Source organism: Drosophila subobscura, chromosome J (assembly GCF_008121235.1).
Source record: "Drosophila subobscura isolate 14011-0131.10 chromosome J, UCBerk_Dsub_1.0, whole genome shotgun sequence".
Lineage (NCBI taxonomy): Eukaryota > Metazoa > Arthropoda > Insecta > Diptera > Drosophilidae > Drosophila > Drosophila subobscura.
The window spans coordinates 12,061,052-12,078,720 of NC_048532.1; the positions used below are offsets into that span (position 1 = coordinate 12,061,052).

Here is a 17,669-nt window from a genome sequence, read left to right on the forward strand (position 1 = left end):
ATTTGGGGGCCGATCAGGACATGCCACACCTCCTCGTGATCAGGAGAATGTCCTGTATCTTTTTCAATCCTTTCGGATGCAAGGACCTTAAGGATAATGCCATTTTAAGGCTGTTTTTTAATATAATCCCTACAACGTCATAGCTTTTCTGTGTCCTGTCGGAGCACGACCTGCCATACCTCCTCGTCCCACGGTCCCGGATCGCTTGCAATCACTTCGGTTGCAAGGACATTAAAGACAATGCCTCGCTGGTCGCCCTCGACTATCCTTTTGAACAAAAAAAAAACGACATATGTATGTACATAAATGATAACAGTTTCGGTTTTTATTTTTATGTACAATTTACATATTCTTACGATCTAATTGTGGGTTCATTTTGGTACAAATTGCATTGCAAAATCAATAAATAAATTGATCGTGTCTTCGGTGCTAAAGTTTGTCCTGACTTTAAGTACAAAATCTATTATTGTATCCGGCGTTTCGGTTGTTGTAAACTCTTTGAGGAGGCACTTACGCGAACTTACGACTAATCCGGTTGATTGTAGACGGCAACTTCTGTTTCCATTCAGTTTTAAAATAGGACTTAGCTGCTAGAAAAGGGTTTTGGTGCTACGATTCACAAGCTATCACTTGGACATATCACAAAACGCGTGCTCCCCGCTCTCCACGACCCGGGGACGACTCTCACGCAGTTCGACAGGCATTGGCATACTCGACGCAATCGTGCAAGGTGGGAAAAATCTCGAAGGGGCCCTCGCTCAGGGCCATACTGTGCACCAGAGTGTCGTATACCCGATCCACGGGGCTGGCCAGCAGGAGACGTGCTCCGCGGACCTTCAGCTCCTTGCTCAGGTCGCTGAGCGTGCGGCAGCCAGCCACATCTATATGTCCCAGCATCGAGAAGTCCAGAATGAGGATCTTAAACATATCCGAAGCCTCCACGAGCTGGCCATTCTTGACCTTGCCCCCGTTTTGGGACACAGGCGAGTAGCTGGTCTTGTTGCCAGCCACCCTGCTCGGACTCGGACTGCTGAGCGGCATCTTGTCCAAGCCGACCGCCTCGTACAGCGACCGACGGAAGAACAGACTGGTGGCAAAGTTGAGGGATCCGCTGTAGCGATAGATCCGCGTCTCGGGCACCTGCATTGCGTTGCGGTGCTGATTGAGGTCCATGTAGATGCCTGGCGCCTCGGGCATGTAGCCCAGCAGACAGGAGTATGGCTTCAGGCCCTTAATGTACAGCGCCAGCAGGGAGATGCAGATGCCGATCAATAGACTGCAAATGTAGGAGGGTAACACAATGTTAGGAAGAGTCCTGTCTATCTTTACAATCAGACATACCCAATGTCTATGTCGATGAGCACTACGCAGAGGAAGGTGGATATCCAGGTGAACATCTCCAGCTTGCCCTGCTTGGAGAACTTCTTCAGCTCCCTCGCCTGCATGAACATCGGCTTCAGCGCCACTATAATCACGCCAGCAAGAACGCACTGGGGGGAAAGACACACAGAGTTAAAAATCATTAAATTGAGATAATAAATTATATAATTACCCTGGGCAAGTCACTGAAGAAGGGTCCAACCCACATGAGGGTGACCACCACCAGGGAAGCGGAAATGAGGGAAGCAATCTGTGACACGCCGCCCGTCTGGTCCTGGATGACCGATCGCGAGAGAGAGCAGGCCATGGGTATGCAGGAGAAGCAGCCGCCCACAATGTTGCCAATGCCCATGGCAAAGAGCTCCTGGTTGGCCCGCACCTCGTAGCCGTGCTTCCGGGCGAATGTGAGGCCCATGGACATGATGATCGAATAGGTAACGACGGCAATGGCAATCGAGTCCAAAGCCACCTTCGGCAACAGGTCGAGGCGCGGCAGGACGGGCTCTGGCAAACCTCTAGGGATCACTCCCACCAGCTGCACATTGAACTGCGGATACAGATCGAAGCACTTCGAGATCAGTGTGCCTCCAATCACGGCTATCAGCTCGGCGGGCAGCGGCATCCGACAGCGCTTGCTCAGGTACGGCTTCAGGCATTCGTTGGATATCACCATGAAGATGATGACGCCCACGCAGAAGCCAAAGTTGACCAGATTCGTCTGCGGCACGCTCTTGACAACATCGATCAGTGTGTAAACGATCTTGAAGGCGCCCCTGTACCGCTCCACCTCGATGCCCAAGACATCCTTCAGCTGTGCCGTCACCACATGACAGGCGGCTGCCGTGGTGAAGCCATTCACCAGCGGATCACTCAGCAGGGAGGCCAATGTGCCCAGTCTTAAGAAAGCCATCAGCAGCTAAAAGAAAACAGGAAGTAAGTAAAGTTTTAGCAGTCCAGAGTAAAAGGAATGCTTACATTAACAATGCCCACGGCCAGGGCCAGGGATGTGACCACTTCCAGGTTCGTAATCGCATCCACTGGCGGCGTGAGACTGGTTGCAGTGGCGTTAACCAGCAGCAATGGCTCCGCTGTCGTTGTAGCATTCGTAGGAACATGTAGAGGAGCACCCGTGGAGTCCACAGTGGCGTATGTCTGCACCACCTTAAGCGTCATCATGCTGGCCACCGCAAAGGTGCCAATCGATATGTGTTTGGACGTGCCGAGCAGCAGATAGACCAGCACCGGAAAGACAGCCATGTATAGGCCATTGCCAGCGGAGACACCGGCCAGGATGCCATAGGCCATGCCGTGAGGGATGTTCATAATGGCCACCGTGAAGCCAGCAATGACGTCGCCAGCCAGGTCCCGTCTGGGCGAGTACTTGGGCAGCCACTGCAGGATGGGTATCACGCCCGTGAAGAGTGCAAAGAAGTTCCAGCTCTGCCAGCAGCTGCGCAGGGACGAGGGTATGCTCTTGTCTCGTGCCGCATATCCCGTCTCCTTGATGACCACCTCGTGGGTGAGCACATCCCGATGGATGCTGTACTTGGGCTGGATTTTTGGTTTACTTTGTGTGCTCCCATTGCCACTGCCACTACCACCTCCACTTCCGTTTCCACTTCCATTTCCATTTGTGTTGTTATTGTTGAGGGGATTGGTTCTGGAATGATTATTATATTAGTAATTGTTTTGCAATGTATTTTTCCTTTCCCGCACTCACTCTTGACTCTCTCTATCACTAGTCATGTTGGCAATATCTTCTGCTACTTCTTGGACTCTCTGTTTCCCACCACCACGTCCCACATTGGTGTCTGTGTATGGATGGAGGCGTAGATCTCGCTGAAACTGCGACTCTCTTAGCTGGAACACGGAGCAGCTGATGTCTTCTGGTTCTTCTGTATCCCCTTCGGGTGCGTCTTTTGGCTGCTGATTCGTAGATATCGGTATTAACAATGTTCCGTCGTCGCAATTGATGCTCGTATATAGAACTGGATTATCTTCGTGGGTTAGTAGTCGACGTCGCCTTTGTTGGCGATCGTTCAAGTCTTTTAAACGCTTCCAGGCCTCTCTGCCCACCGATTTGATGTGATGTTTGGGTTTCTAAAATGAGAGATTAAACCAATAATAAGTAGTTTCCTTGGTAAGTAATCTTTTGATAATTTTTATAACTATCTAGACACTAAGTTCGACCCTCAATTACTGTCTTTAAACTACAAAACTCAGATTAATCAAGATAGAAACTGCCATTAGATGCCTGGAAAATTTTCAACTTTTTAATCATTCACTCTTCCTGTTTCTATTAATTATTTTACTTTCAATGGATCCCCCTATAATCAAAGTAAATCAATAGATAGTACGAGAAGGAGTGCAGGCATAAGAAATAAGTATTTCACAACACAAGCCACACGCTCTCCCCACTCTGGACTCCCTAAAGCACTTCTTTCAGTTAGATAACTTCCACGAAACACCAATTAGCATCACCTACAATGGTCCGTTCAGTCCGGGACTGGGTTGTTGAGCTTATCGCAGACAAAAAGCAACTGAAACATTGATCACGGCAGACTCATCTTCAAATAGAAGCCATTGTTCCCCAGCCGAACCGATGGCCAGTTTCAGATATAATGGCGAATGCTAATTGATGAAATCATTTGATCAACATGAGTCCCACAGCTGACCACGAATAACAAGAGACCTCCCCTCCTGTCAATTCACGCATCGGTTATCTATTGTACTAAAAGTACTTGCGTTGACTGATTGGGTCTATTGACGTCTATGCTGAAGATGTCCCCTCTATCCAATCAGCCAGGCCAGGCCAAGCCGGAGCCAGCAACTCCACGCGAAAGCCACTTGCTAAATGCTCAATAAAATAACAGAAATTCGTATTAAATGGGTGACTACGTAGCGTGCTGTTCCCTTTATTGGAACAAGCTATAATCACCTAGAGTAATCGTTTAATGTTGGATTACTTTATGGCAAATGTCTGAGTTGGCGTATACACTTTACAGACGGCGGAAGAGTTTATAATGAACAAATAGCGCTAAAGCGGGGAATAACAGGTAATAAAAGGAATCAAGGTGTAGCTGGTGGTGGAATGTGACGACAAATCCACAGCAATCCAAACGTTCCTGTGGAATGGTCTGTATCTCAGGTGAATGCAACGGAAAGCATTTACAATGTAGTTCAGTGGCAATCGGCGAACCCTTTAAGTGCAGATTTACTGCACCTGCAACTGTAGCCAATCATTATATTAAGGTATCAACAAGCTGGCATATGTTCATATGTCTAATCGTAAACCATTTCCATAATAAAACCAAACACAATCTCTACAATTTCCCTTAACGTTTGCTTTACCGACTGACACAGTTTTGCGCCAAGTTGCCATTGCACATAACGCGCTCCATAATCCAAAGTAAAGCTACTTTAAAAAGCCGGATTCACACATACACATGTACATATGTATGTATATATGGCAGTATCTTTAAATATACATTTCGAGAGCAACATTTGTACAACTTTTTCCTCGAAAAACCCGTTGGCGACTTGACCGCAATGTCAAGTTCAACGCTTTGATTGGAAACAGAGAGACGAGACTGCTAAAATATATTATATACAAGTACCAAGCACCGAGTATTGTAAGGCAAAAGTAAAACTACGAAACTAGAATCAATCACAAGATCATTCATTGTAGACTTTATGGCAAGTCGTTGGCATTGCAGGCCGCCAGAGATCAACCGACTGCCACTTGTTGCATTTGCATTTGCATTTCAAATTAGATTTTTGTTTGAATGGAAACAGAGAAAAGATTTGCATTGGGGGATGGCTGACTAGTTGGTGGAATATTTATCTAACTAAGGGAACTTAAACTGCATAACCTGAGCGTGATTTCCAAACAGAATGGAAATAAACCATGTATTTAGCAGCCATTTTAGTGAGTATTTTCAGAGAAACTCTCTCCCTCGCTTTCAGAACTTAATGACAAACACTAAAACCATAAACTAAACATGTGCACAAATACGTAATACTGCCACGATTACGAGTACCAACACCTTGAATCCAGTTTAATTGGGATGCCCCTGGGGCCATTGGAAATTGTGGGATGCCATTAGCTGTACCAGCCAACCGGTTAGTACAAAAAAACGGCATCCCACAATTGGCTTTAACCGGCCCTCACACTCGAGCACATGACCAGAGGGCGGGATGGTTGGTTGAATGGATGGATAAAGCGTTTTGCCTAATGTCGGACAGCTGTCGGAGTGTTTTGTTTGTTTTTTTGGGTGGCAGTCTGTCTCGTCTAGTCTCGTCTCTACTGCTTATCAGAAATAAGTGTCGTCCACTTTGACTATCAGCTTATCAGCAGGCCAAAAACATTTCCATTGCCGCTCATTAATCAATGTTTTAACCTGCGAAACGAAATAAGAGACAAAAACCCGCAACTGATCCGATTGAGAGCATACAGAACCATCCGAGCATAGGTTCAAAGAGATCACGTGGCTGTGATTAGCCACTAAAGTTGCCTCTGGGCCTGCTAGAGTATCCCAGCCGACATCGATGTGTTTCCATTGTTTTCCCATGCGCTCCCCCCAAACTTATTTCGTATGATAGAGCGGGCGGCCCTTGTCCTTATCTGGTCTGGAGTGGCCTTCAAATAGTTGCACTAAGCTACACACCGTTCCGTACTGTTCGCAGTCGAACCACGGAACCGCCATTCAGGCGTGGAAAATTGATATCACATTAGTGATTGCGTAAGCTCCTCAATCACGTCATAGGCAGTAGATACCACCAGACATTGTCGAAACGAAAGTGAGGTGAGCAAGCTCTCAGGTGTACGCACTTCAATCATGTTGATTGAGACTCTCTGCTGTATGTATGCCCCGCCGCAGATGAACCACGCGACTTCTCTGCACTATAGAATGAAGCAAACTAATTTCGGAGCTGGGCCTTTATTTGTCTGATCTCTGGGGTTCTTATTTCGTATTCCGTATTTAGTTTTCAGTTGATGCTGCTGTAGGTTGATCTTGATAAGCGCTGATGGACGTGGAAGTACATAAAAGACCGGACTAAAATATTTGCCTACCTCATGCCTGGAAATTTATGGGGGCACGCGAGCTTTTCTTTTATAAACTTAAATTCGTATCTACTAATCCAAATAAAATAAAATAATATACTAAGGAAGTTAAACAGAGAGTGCGGCGGTGTGTGGGGAAAGCTTAGACTAAATAATAATGACAGTGTTTATGTTTGATTAGGGGTGCCTTGTGTTTCTAAATGCGATTCTGACTCAGTGCCCAAAGAAAAGAAACTCAAACGTGAAAGGGTATTTCTGGGAGGGAAGTGAGTATGAGTCAGTTGCCAAAACTCGCTTTAAAGTTGAAGCTTTAATGATTTACAAACATCGGTAAACGGCAGAGTTCAAGCCAAATTCCCATTACCCACTAAACAAAAACAAAAACAGTAGCGATAAGTTATGAGTAATCGTCATGAGAGAGCTCTCCAACTCGTGTTGCCAACTGGCCCGTGTACAACTACTGTAGCTACTGTGCGGGATTTGTATTCGGTTCAAAGTCTTATCAGTGAAGCACAACTATTGCATGGCAGAGCCGTGCTCATCTTCGATTGTACCAAAACAATAGTGATTCCATTTTTTGCAGTGTTTTTATAGCTTCCGTGTCGTATCCGTTGGATATAGATTGCATTTGTTTGGTGGCCTGGACTTTGATACTTTGTAGGGAAGGGAAGTTCTGGTGTGCCGCAGTTGGCAGATTTTTTATATCTCTTTGTTTAGATTTCGATTGGTGGCGGGCTGGGGCGGCATTTATTTATTTTCTATAGCCTTCCGAGGGGTTGACGGAGAAGTGGGACATGTGGGTCGGAAACATTTGCCACTTGCGCACGCACGCATTCCACTTCTGGCCGCGCAGCCCACATGAAAAATTAATTGGAGCAGTGTGTTCAATGGACGTAAATGTTTCTAGTTTTCCATGTTATCAGTTTGCGCCGCGACCGACCTTAGAGAGTTGTTCACCACATCACAGCTGTTGTAGCTGACAATCTTTAGTCGAAATGCTATCAGAAACTCTCAAAAAATACCGGCACAACAGGTGTAACGACGTACAGGACGGGGTGTTTGCACTCCGATAATGGCAAATGTGTTGATAAGACTCACGTATGTATGTATGTATGTTCGTCTGATAAATGAATCGACTAATCAGCTGATAAATTAACTGCTTGACAGTTTAATGGCTTATGCACTTTTTTGGAAATATAATATAGAATTTGTATTCATTCCCTTGCAAATAAAAGAAAGAGAAAGTTGAATATAATTCTCAATATATAAGGGAATCAGCCACTCGTGCAAGTACTCATCAGAGGCGTTTTTTTTAGGTACAAACATTATCCAGTTAACCCACGCAGATCACGATTTGGTCACCCCCGCAAATCAATAAAATATACTTAGAACTCGCAACTAAAAATACACGTATGGAGATATGAAACTCTTATTGGCAATGCAATCATCACGATCGGCCTCAATCACGAAATATTCTCATTGCCATCTTTGCATTTCATCACTGGCTCCTCTCCACTCCTCTCTCTTTGCCCATTTTAGGAGTTCGTAAAGAAGTAAAAGATAATGATCAGAGGAGGTACAGTAGGAGGAGGAGAAGGCAACAATAAATCCCATAGACAGCATCGACAGTCTGACGACAGAGAGCGAAGCATCAAAACGGGAAGAACGACATACACATGCATATGGTAGGTACATGCATACATACAAACGTATAAAAGGGAATGCAAAAACAACAATAAATAGACCCCCAATCAGACTTGTGTATCGAGTGCGAATGCACCCAAACGACGAGAAACGACGGCAAACAAAGGAGGGTACAAAAGGGGGAAAAGAAAGGCAAGCAAATGAAAACAATAAAGGCAATGAAAAAGCTGAGCAAAATGTACAATTAATTTGATTGGCCTAAATTGACAAGAAATCGAAAGAGGGCGAAGTGACGAGAGTTCAGAAATGAACCCCCAGCCCCCGCCCCTGCCACTGACCATTCCCTACCCTGCCTGAAGACCGAAATGTAGGAATCTTTGGTGTTTTTACCTTGCGGAAACAACTCGTAAATAAAATGTGGTTGGCATTCGATTCGGTTGCCAAACAATTACCGTTGCCTTTGTGGTTGCTGTTGCTGCTGCTTTTGTTGTTGCACTTTAGCTGGTTATTCGCGTTGTCGATTTGTTGTCACCTTCAACTTTTGATAGCGCCCGTGTTCTGCTTATGCCGCTGCCGCGTCTCTATCACTTGTTGCCAGTAAAATATTTGATTAACACTTTTCACAATCCTTTACGAATTTTAAGAACTTTTTGTTTCATAATTATCACATATGAGACGCTGAGAGCCAACAGATTAAAGCTAATTATTTTATTTTCTGCGACTGCTGGCGCTGGCGTTGGCATGCGTGCTTTCAAGCGATTCCGTTATTCCTCTTATTTTGTTATTTCGTCTTATTCAACCGATGAATGTTGCTTTTGTGTGTTGTTGTTTATTATAGCCAAGAAGCGACGCTTGCGACACACGGAAAAGTTTGTTGTTGTTGCTGCTTGCTGCTGCTGGGGTCGAGAGCGCCAAAAAAATATGCACACGCTAAAGGGAGACACAAAAACGGCCCCAATATGAGTGCGACACGGACACTGAGCTTGCGAGAGGTAAAGTGTTGGAGCTAACTTGTGGCGGGGGAGAGCTTTCGACGCCATTGCGCGTTTACCAGCACTGCCTCACAGCTGTTATGCAGTGTTGCAAAACTCTTCGGGTCATAAAAAAGCTAAGTAAGCCAGAAAGCCACGTAACTTTTAATGCTATTTTATAGAATTTTGTTTTGTTTTAATCTTACTTTGTAACTAAAGATATGTCATGAAAATCATCCAATCTTGTGGAGAATTGAATGATGATTTGAGTAAAATTACTGTTTTAAAGCTGAGAGTCCTAACCGGCTGGTGAACTTAAACAGAAGATCAAAGTTGAGGAAAATTATTTAAGATTTTCGGTATATTTACAGTATATTTTAAAAATGAAAGTGTATATTTTAGTATATTTCCGAGGGTCTTTCGGTATATTGGATCAATAATTTCACGGTCACACTGAAACCATGGCAGCAACACATTTTAAACAAGTTGTTTTTGAAATTTCGTTCACTTTTCATTCAATAGGCTTGGATTGAATTTGGAAAATCAACAAAATGGACAAGCCCCAGTTGATTGAGCACTTGAACGCGTCCGTTAATTACACGGTGTACGACACAAAATGGATTCCACTGTCGGCCAAGTTTGTGGTGCTGGGCTCTAAGGCGAACAGCCAGGGCGTTATGGACATCTACGAGCTGAACGAGGGCGAGCTGGTCAAGGTGAAGACTGTGGAGAAGAAGGTGGCCTTTAAGTGTGGCACATTCGGGGCTTCTTCATTGCGAAACCGCCACATTGCCATTGGAGATTTTGAGGGGAGGCTGCAAGTGCTGTAAGAACACGAGGGGCTGCTGTCATTGCCAGATCTGTTCATCTTTTATCGTATTTTTCAGTGACATGGAGCGTCCCGAACTGCCGGTGTACAATGTCAAGGCCCACAAGGGCATCATCAACACCATCGATGCCATTGGCGGCAACCAGGTCGACTGTGGAGCCCCAGAAATCGTCACTGGCAGCCGAGATGGCGCTGTCAAGGTGTGGGACATACGACAGGGACAGTCTCCAGTGGTGGATATCTCACCGCCACCCCAAATGGGTGACGGCATCAACCAAAGCAGCGCCCGGCGAGACTGCTGGGCCGTTGCCTTTGGCAATACCTTTAATTCCGAGGAACGAATCGTGGCGGCTGGCTACGACAACGGGGACCTGAAGCTCTTCGATCTGCGCTCGCTCTCCGTGCGCTGGGAGGCAACCATGAAGAACGGCATCTGTGGCCTGGAGTTTGATCGCCGCGATATACCCATGAATAAGCTGGTAGTAACAACGCTGGAGGGAGGACTTCTCATCTACGATATGCGTTACCAGCATCCGACTAAGGGATTCAGCTACGTGGAGGAACGTAATGCCGGCCGCGGCGTAGGCACCAACGGTGTCATCAGTGGCCCCAAAGCGACTGTGTGGGTGGCTCGTCATTTGCCACAGAACCGCGATATCTTCCTCACTGGCGGTGGCACTGGCTCCATACGTCTCTGGCAGTACGAGTATCCCGACAAGCGCGTCGTCGAGGACGCTGATGGCAACAAAACGGGCGTGGCTGGCACACTGCACATGGTCAGCGCGTCCACGCTGAGCTCCCAGCCCGTGCACTGCTTCGACTGGCATCCGGACAAGCTGGGCCTGGCCGTCTGTGGGGCCTTCGATCAGAGCGTTCGGGTCCTCATCACCACCAAGCTGAACGTACTTTAAACCATTTTTTTCGTGATAATTATTTCTTTTCTGATGTCCCTTCATATGGCAAACCTTCAACACATTGCGGAAACACATGCCACACACAGTTGACGTCCAAGAAGTTCCTCTTTTCCAGGCAGACACACACACACAAATGCACAATTTAGTATGTAAAGAACTAAGATTAAATCTAGGCCAGAGACAGGCTAAACCGAGCGTTGAGTGTTCATCCGTTGTTGCACGACTTGGGTTAGATCTGCGATCTGTTTATCCAGTTGCTCCACTTTCTCCTGCTGTTCTACCGGCACATTGACGTTGATGGCCCGCCGCAGGGCATTCAGACAGGATGTGCCTGAGAGTCGCGCCGAATTTAAGGTTGATGTAATCATGACTTCACTCTCGTCAGCCGCGTGCTCCTGCACCGCCGCCAGAGACAGCTCGGCTACCTCCAGGCAAAGATCTAGAGCCTTCTGGGCATCCTCTGCCTTGACTTCCCAACCAGAATGCTTGGCCGTGTAGGCCCGATACGATTTGACCAGCCGTTCGGCCTTCTTTAGCGGTGTGGCAGCCACCACTGCAGCCAGCTCCCAGACCAGCGGTTCGTTTCCATGCTGAATGCACTGTTGGCCGAGGAGTTGGACAACTCTTTTGATCAGCAGCGGGCAAGGTGCTTCCTGGTTCTGCTTGGCTATGCCATAAACGATTCTCGCGAGCACCTCCTGGTCTAGGTAGTGCTGCTTCAGCTCGGACAGACGCTGATAGCCGCGCATGGCATCGTCCCAGTGGGAGGTGTCCACTGCCACCAGCATGTAGTTCTCCCACACCTTCCAGTTGCTGTAGTTGCACTTGAGTGCCTCGCCCAACACGCGATGCGCTCGCTGCTTGTCGCCCAGATTGATCAGGGCTTTGGCTAGGTTGTTCCACGATTCGAAGCCGTTTGCCTCCAGGTGCGTGTAGGCCAGATACGACTTAACGGCCGACTCCCATTTCTCCAGCTGCATTGCAGAGTAGCCGCAGCGCAGCAGCGTCGACTCCTGCAGCGTATTGATCTCTAGGGACAGCTGAAAGTGCTCCAAGGCCTGGGCATACTCTGCCCTTCGGTAGAAGTAGTTTCCCCAATAGGACTGCGCCTTGCTGCTGGTCTTCTTGGAATGCAGCCACGCCTGCTCGTAGCACTGCGGATCATCGATGGCATCGCCCAGCAGACAGTAGAGCAGCGCCGTGGGCTTCTTCTCCAGCTCCTGGCGTATAATCTCCGCTGCCTTGTGTCGCAGCTCCAGGCTGGTGTAGCAGTCAATCACCTGCTGCCAGGCATGAATCTTTAGGCAAATGTCCAGGGCAGTCTTGGTCATGCCCAGGGAGCGCAGCAGATCCACCAGCTGCAGCTGCACATGCCAGATGGGCTGCAGATGAGCAGCAAATCCATACGACAGCCTAGACCTGAGCGACTGCTGCTCTTCAGTGTGGTCCAACAGCTTGACGCACTCCTCGCACTGCTTCCAGCTACGCTCCACAGTCCGGCGTTGGCCAGACTCCTGCAGGCAGTTCAGTAGCAAAGCTGCCTGACGCACTTGCAGCGGTCCGTGCTCCTGATAGAGCAATGTCTGAGTGTACGGCTCCAGCTGCTCATCTGCCAGACGATCCTTGGGCTGCGAGCGCTTCAACTGTTTGCTGTGGCGGAAATTAAGCATTAAAAGAGGTAATCTCTTGTAGCTCTCATCCATCTATACTCACACCTTGGCCAGTACGAGGGCCTGGAGTACGCTGGGCAGCGTCATGACATCATTGTCCTTTGGCTCAATGAATCGTATACGCTCCAGTCGTGTATCATCCTCCAGAAGTAGCAGCTTGGGCAGCTTTGTGTGCCTGTTGGTGTCGGCAGCTGCCGGTAGGTCAGAACTGTTGGTCTCTTCCGACAGCTGCTCTACTTTCAAGCAGAGCTGCGGCAAGGGTTTCTGCTGGAACTTTGTTCGCACGCCAAGCAAACCCTCGACCTTCAGTTCCACCTGTAGGTGGCCGCAGAGCTCATCCAGGACTTGAGAGGCCATTTCGGAGCGATGGAACAGCAGGTAGCCGTTGGCCAGCTCCAACAGCAGCACCGACTGCAGCTCTCGGCTGGCAAAGTGCTTGGCCTGGGGCCGCAGCACCACAGCGCCCGCCTTGAACTGCTCGTAGAGGGAGGCTGCCAGATCATCCATGATTAGCTGATGCTGGCAAATCAGCCTTATGTTCCAAACGGCCAGTACCTTCAGGAGCGACGGAAATATGAGTTACAGCAGACACGAATCGGGATCTCCCTTACCTTTGATTCGGGATAAGCTTCTAGCAAGCCTCGCAATATTGCCCTGGCAATAACCAGCAGTTCGCCTGTCTTGACATTGGGATTCAACTCCTCGCCACTGGCCTTCAGCTGCTCCTGTGGCTCGAACGCCTCCAACTGCAGTTGGCTCAGCATTTGCTTGCAGTCTGCGACTTTATCAAAGGGTCCGGTGCAATTGTTCTGCACAAACGCAAAGAACAGACGCAGAAAGCTGTTGAATAGCTGCGTCGGAGCCTTTTTAATGTCTTTATTCTGCCAGTTTGTGATGATCTGCCGCAGCTCCTGCACTGTCCACAGCTCTTTGCCGGTCCATAACTGGCGCAGTAGCTCATCCGCCGGTAAATCTTTCAATTCAAATTACAATTAGTATAAGTAGACTTGGTGGGCGGGGATAACTTACCATCCACTGGCACTGCATCGTTGAAATTGCATAAATAATATTCACTAAATGTGTCCTCCTCCAACATTTTCATTTGTATTTAATAAACGTAGCAGATAAAATATTCTTTCTCCACGTGCTCCACGTGCTAAACAAGGCGGCCACTTTCGGCTCGCTTCTAGCTTTCAGCGTTTAGGTATGCCTCAAAGGAGTTCCAATTGTCTTGCTCAGATCATGAAATGGTGGAACTACGGTCAGAAAATCGATTTAAATCGTTGTTTCTAGAAGAACGTTGTTTATTTTTTTGCGCCCACCTGTTGCTAGCGGTGTGACCGCGAAGTCATCGATAGAATATACCGTCAGGGCCTCGTAAATATACCAAAATATTCCATTGCATCTTCAAAATATACCGTAAATATACCGTAGGCTTAAATCAGATTCCTCGATTTTGATGTTCTATTTGATATTACCAGCCTGCAAAGACTTTCACCACTGAAACAATAATTTAATCCGATTGAAGAATCAATTTTGCTTATAATGAATTTTTCTTTTTATTGGATTGTATACCTTATGACCTTATATTTAACAAATTTTTTTTTTAATTTTTCTTTCAAATCACCCCCTCTGGAAGCACGGGAGCTTTGTCATCAGTATTTAAATGTATGTTTATCGTTTAACTAATCATGGATGGTGTTTTCATTGATTTTATTTTTTTTCTTTTATATCCATATATTGTCTATAGTCATAACCTAAAATATTTTATTTTATATTTAGTTGTTGTCATTACTTGTTCAAACTCTCTTCGCAAAGGAAAAGAGCTGTCAAACTCCCTTAAGATGGTGCGAATAGCAGATGGCAGAAATGTCCATCTCTACGGCCGTTGCTTTATATCTGCAATTGTCGATATATCGACTAGTATCACCAAATTCTTTTCCAGCACTACACTATATGGCGCTATTTTCAAACATATGGGATTAAACAATTTGACAAAACTATTTATTTATAGAATAACACTTGACTTGCCAGCTTCACCCAATTTCATATAATTGGAACAATTTGCATCATTGCACAAGTCACAGCGGCGCCGACACAAAAGTTCAAATTTCAATTAAATCGCCCGGCGTCTTGTGCACACAAAAATAAATCCACAAAAATCCCAAAACGTACACATAAATATTTACATAAGTCACATGCACACGAAATTGGCGAAGTTCCTTTGAATCTGCGTCCCGTGGGATGGATTGGCGTGGGGTGTGAGGGCGGTGGCCGGGAATACCTGTGACAGAGCGCAGCTTTTTTGTTGTTGTTGCTAATTACGAACCCACAAACACACACACACGTATAGAAAGATAGCACACAGATGGGGACGGTCGGAAAGCTCTTTGGTATTTAATTTTTTTACGTCTCAGCCGTCGCCGCCGTATATTCTAAATTTAAATTTCACGGTCAAGGTCGTCGATTGCCAACGCTTTCGTAGACTACAGAACGGACCGGACGGTTGACTGGTGCGGAGGCGGAGGTGGAGGAGGAGGCAGTGTACGGGTACAGCGCAAACAGCAACGCCACAGAACGCAGTACAGTTTATGGGGGAAAACAAAAGAAATCGTATCTAGCAGATACATTGTATATTCCGGCGAAATTCGATAGCACAGTTTGCCAGAAGCTGCCTGTATTAGTGTGGTGCGATGGTGGTGCGGGGTGTGCCGTGCCTTTGGTAAATGGTATTTTTATAGCCACCAATGGATTGGATTGTGTGCGGGTTTCGTGAGTCCTGTTATCTGTGGAGTGCTGGTCTTATCTAACTCTGAAATCCCACGAGTTCAAGGCTATCATATTTTATCTGGCTCAAATCTCTGCCTGCCATTAGCTTTGATTAAGAATCAATATCAAGCACAAAGACTCTTCCCGGCATGAATGGAAAATAATAAACGAAGAATTGCATTTACGGATCTTATGCACAGTGTAAAGATGGAAGGACTACCTAAAGAATTCTTTAAGTTAATTTCTTTAACAATAAGTTTTGCTTCGAATCATTTTTAACGGCTGCACAGCATTTAAGAGTAAATTATGAATTCAAATTTCGTTTTCCACCACTTTGCTTAAAAGCTTCCATCGTTGTTTCTCTTCAACACTAACTTCTCTTTGCTTGGGTCTGAGCTCTTCGCCTTTTTCTACTCTCTCTCTTTGCCTGCTTGCCTGCTCTTTAGCTTAGTCATCTTTTGGCGCGCTTCTTTCGTACCCCCCTCGACGGGGCCATGCCGGCACGCCGTTGCACATAGCATGGCATGGGGGCATGTTTCCCAGCTGAGTGCCGCCAAGACATTGACTGCTCGATCCGAACATCAACTGCGTCCAAGTCTTCGATGATTTGAGCGTATACTATGTGGAGGACAGCCCATGCACCTTCTCTGTCACTTCAGGAGGGCAGTTCATATCTCTAAACCAGTCCACCTAGTCCGGAGAGAAGCCGGCAAGCAGGCGCGGCGCCAGGGAGAAATCTACAGCACGGATGCCGTGGCGGCAAACGTCATGACCCAAAAATGGCAGCCGGCCTGTCGTCTCCTTAAGGTTGATCGTCGGCCATGAATAATTCGCAGACAACTGCAACAAAAGCTGCAATGCAAATGCGTAAAAGTCGAGATTCCAATAAAATACAAAAATAAAAAGATACAAAAATACATCGGACTGGGAAACTTGCGTTCTTTTTGTTCAAAATGATTTTCCTACTGCGGCAGAGTCAACTCAATTTTCCTGCACTGGTTCCATTGGAACTTACAGGAGCATTTGGGATGCAGTTTTTCCATCACTCTAGTATCGAGATTCATGCAGATCCATCGAGCCCCTAATTACCAACGAAATACAATTATTGGCTTTTATTATTATATAGTTACTAGCATAAAAAAGAAAACTTTCCATCAGACACTAAATTTGCTGCCTGCTTATTTTATTCCACAGCTAAAAGAAAACCTTTCAGCAGAGCCTTTTGTGGATTTTCAACTTATTTGATTTTGTTTTTAAAGTAAACCCAAGAATTTGCATTTGTTTTGTAAGAGTTTTTCTCTTGTATGGTAAGGGTACTCGCAGACTCCGTCTGGCTGAAGGCATGTCTGCGTACAATATCTTGTTTTATTTGCTCAACTGTTCTTTTAGTCTTTATAAAAAATTTAAATTTGAATTTCGAAGCTGAAGTTCTAAGCAGCGAAACAGTTGCTGGCTTGTCGTCGCTATTTGTATTTATTTATATCTGTTTTGCTGACTTTAATTGCATTTTGTTTAATTTATATTTTTTATTATTTTTACCTTTTATGTTCCTATTCTGGTTGCCAAGGTCGCTTGGGCTCGGTTTCAATATACTTGCTTTTATTTTCTGTGTTCTGCTGCTTTTGTTATGGCAAATAAATATAATTTGTTTCGGGCACTTGTTTCACTCGTTGCGACAATAATTTAATTGCCGCGTGACACAAAGGCGCCTCCAGCTGCACAAACATTGGCCTGCTTCGGCACAGCCCCCTTCCCACAGCCCACTCCGTCAGACTGCTTTTTTCTCTCTGATTTTTCACTGTCCTCAAACGAATTGGTGTCAGTGGGTTTCCATGTCTTCGGCGCTGGGGCGCAACATTTTCAATTTCAAATCAGTTTTCACTTTCGCGCCGCAACTTTCACAGCCAGAGCCGGAGCGCCATCGGCGCGCGCCAAAAACTCTCTGCCCCACACCGGCTGCCTCCCTCCAGCTGCCTGCCTCCTCTTATTGCCGCTGATTGTTGCATTCCATTTTGTGGCAAGCAGACAGCAGTCAGTTTCCATTTCATTTCTGCTTTCCCCCGATGTTAATGATTCCAACAAAAGGGGCGCAAAAAATGCGCCAGTCTTTATATAAAATTAAAATGTACAGTTTATTTTGTGGCACCACAAATTGTGGCAAGACTTTTAAATTATAATCGATATTTCCATTAGAGATCTTTATTTTTAGTAGACCTTTAGGAGACCTTTAAATACAGGCTTTAGCAGTGCGCCGCTCCGCCCACACATTCCACTCTCCACGCGGCTAAATCAGCATTTGCTCCGATCCGATTCGACCTTGCAGCAGTATTAGGAGCCCATAATTTCTCGCTGCTGTCATTCGAGATGCTTTAACTGTTTGTTTGGTTTGGTCAGTTTTCATATTTTGTTGCCGCTTGCTGCTGTTGC

General features: G+C 46.2%; 3 protein-coding genes across 4 annotated transcripts; 1 reads left to right on the forward strand and 2 right to left on the reverse strand.

Annotated features, from left to right (window-relative positions):
• Window positions 1–299: 299 nt before the first annotated feature.
• LOC117892929 (solute carrier family 26 member 6) lies at window positions 300–8,612 on the reverse strand. 2 transcript variants are annotated; one of them, XM_034799246.1, is made up of 6 exons: window positions 8,480–8,612; window positions 3,101–3,480; window positions 2,356–3,040; window positions 1,553–2,296; window positions 1,342–1,490; window positions 300–1,276 (listed from the first exon to the last, which is right to left on the reverse strand). In XM_034799246.1, the coding sequence occupies exons 2-6, from the start codon at window positions 3,124–3,126 to the stop codon at window positions 685–687; spliced, it is 2,196 nt and encodes a 731-aa protein (XP_034655137.1). In that variant the 5' UTR covers window positions 3,127–3,480; window positions 8,480–8,612; the 3' UTR covers window positions 300–684. The 2 variants fall into 2 exon arrangements, with proteins under 2 accessions (XP_034655137.1, XP_034655136.1); XM_034799245.1 differs by lacking the exon at window positions 8,480–8,612 and adding an exon at window positions 6,212–6,229.
• Window positions 8,613–9,529: 917 nt separating this feature from the next.
• On the forward strand, window positions 9,530–10,998 carry LOC117893924 (WD repeat-containing protein 92). Its single transcript, XM_034800705.1, has 2 exons — window positions 9,530–9,886; window positions 9,948–10,998. Exons 1-2 carry the CDS (start codon window positions 9,612–9,614, stop codon window positions 10,798–10,800), a joined length of 1,128 nt encoding a protein of 375 aa, XP_034656596.1. The 5' UTR covers window positions 9,530–9,611; the 3' UTR covers window positions 10,801–10,998.
• LOC117893922 (tetratricopeptide repeat protein 27) lies at window positions 10,971–13,832 on the reverse strand. The gene is made up of 5 exons (XM_034800704.1): window positions 13,796–13,832; window positions 13,503–13,729; window positions 13,085–13,446; window positions 12,517–13,028; window positions 10,971–12,453 (listed from the first exon to the last, which is right to left on the reverse strand). The coding sequence occupies exons 2-5, from the start codon at window positions 13,573–13,575 to the stop codon at window positions 10,989–10,991; spliced, it is 2,412 nt and encodes an 803-aa protein (XP_034656595.1). The 5' UTR covers window positions 13,576–13,729; window positions 13,796–13,832; the 3' UTR covers window positions 10,971–10,988.
• Between the last annotated feature and the right edge of the window lie 3,837 nt (window positions 13,833–17,669).

Excerpts from the sequence above, each read along its gene's own strand:
- LOC117893924 (XM_034800705.1), top strand. The coding sequence starts at position 9,612 with ATGGACAAGCCCCAGTTGATTGAGCACTTGAACGCGTCCGTTAATTAC. Across the intron at positions 9,887-9,947 it reads GAGGGGAGGCTGCAAGTGCT|TGACATGGAGCGTCCCGAAC; the intron begins GTAAGAACACGA and ends CGTATTTTTCAG.
- LOC117893922 (XM_034800704.1), bottom strand. The coding sequence starts at position 13,575 with ATGAAAATGTTGGAGGAGGACACATTTAGTGAATATTATTTATGCAAT. Across the intron at positions 13,447-13,502 it reads CGATGCAGTGCCAGTGGATG|ATTTACCGGCGGATGAGCTA; the intron begins GTAAGTTATCCC and ends TTGAATTGAAAG. Across the intron at positions 13,029-13,084 it reads AAGCTTATCCCGAATCAAAG|GTACTGGCCGTTTGGAACAT; the intron begins GTAAGGGAGATC and ends TCGCTCCTGAAG.
- LOC117892929 (XM_034799245.1), bottom strand. Across the intron at positions 3,041-3,100 it reads AGTGATAGAGAGAGTCAAGA|AACCAATCCCCTCAACAATA; the intron begins GTGAGTGCGGGA and ends TAATCATTCCAG. Across the intron at positions 2,297-2,355 it reads TGGCCGTGGGCATTGTTAAT|CTGCTGATGGCTTTCTTAAG; the intron begins GTAAGCATTCCT and ends GTTTTCTTTTAG.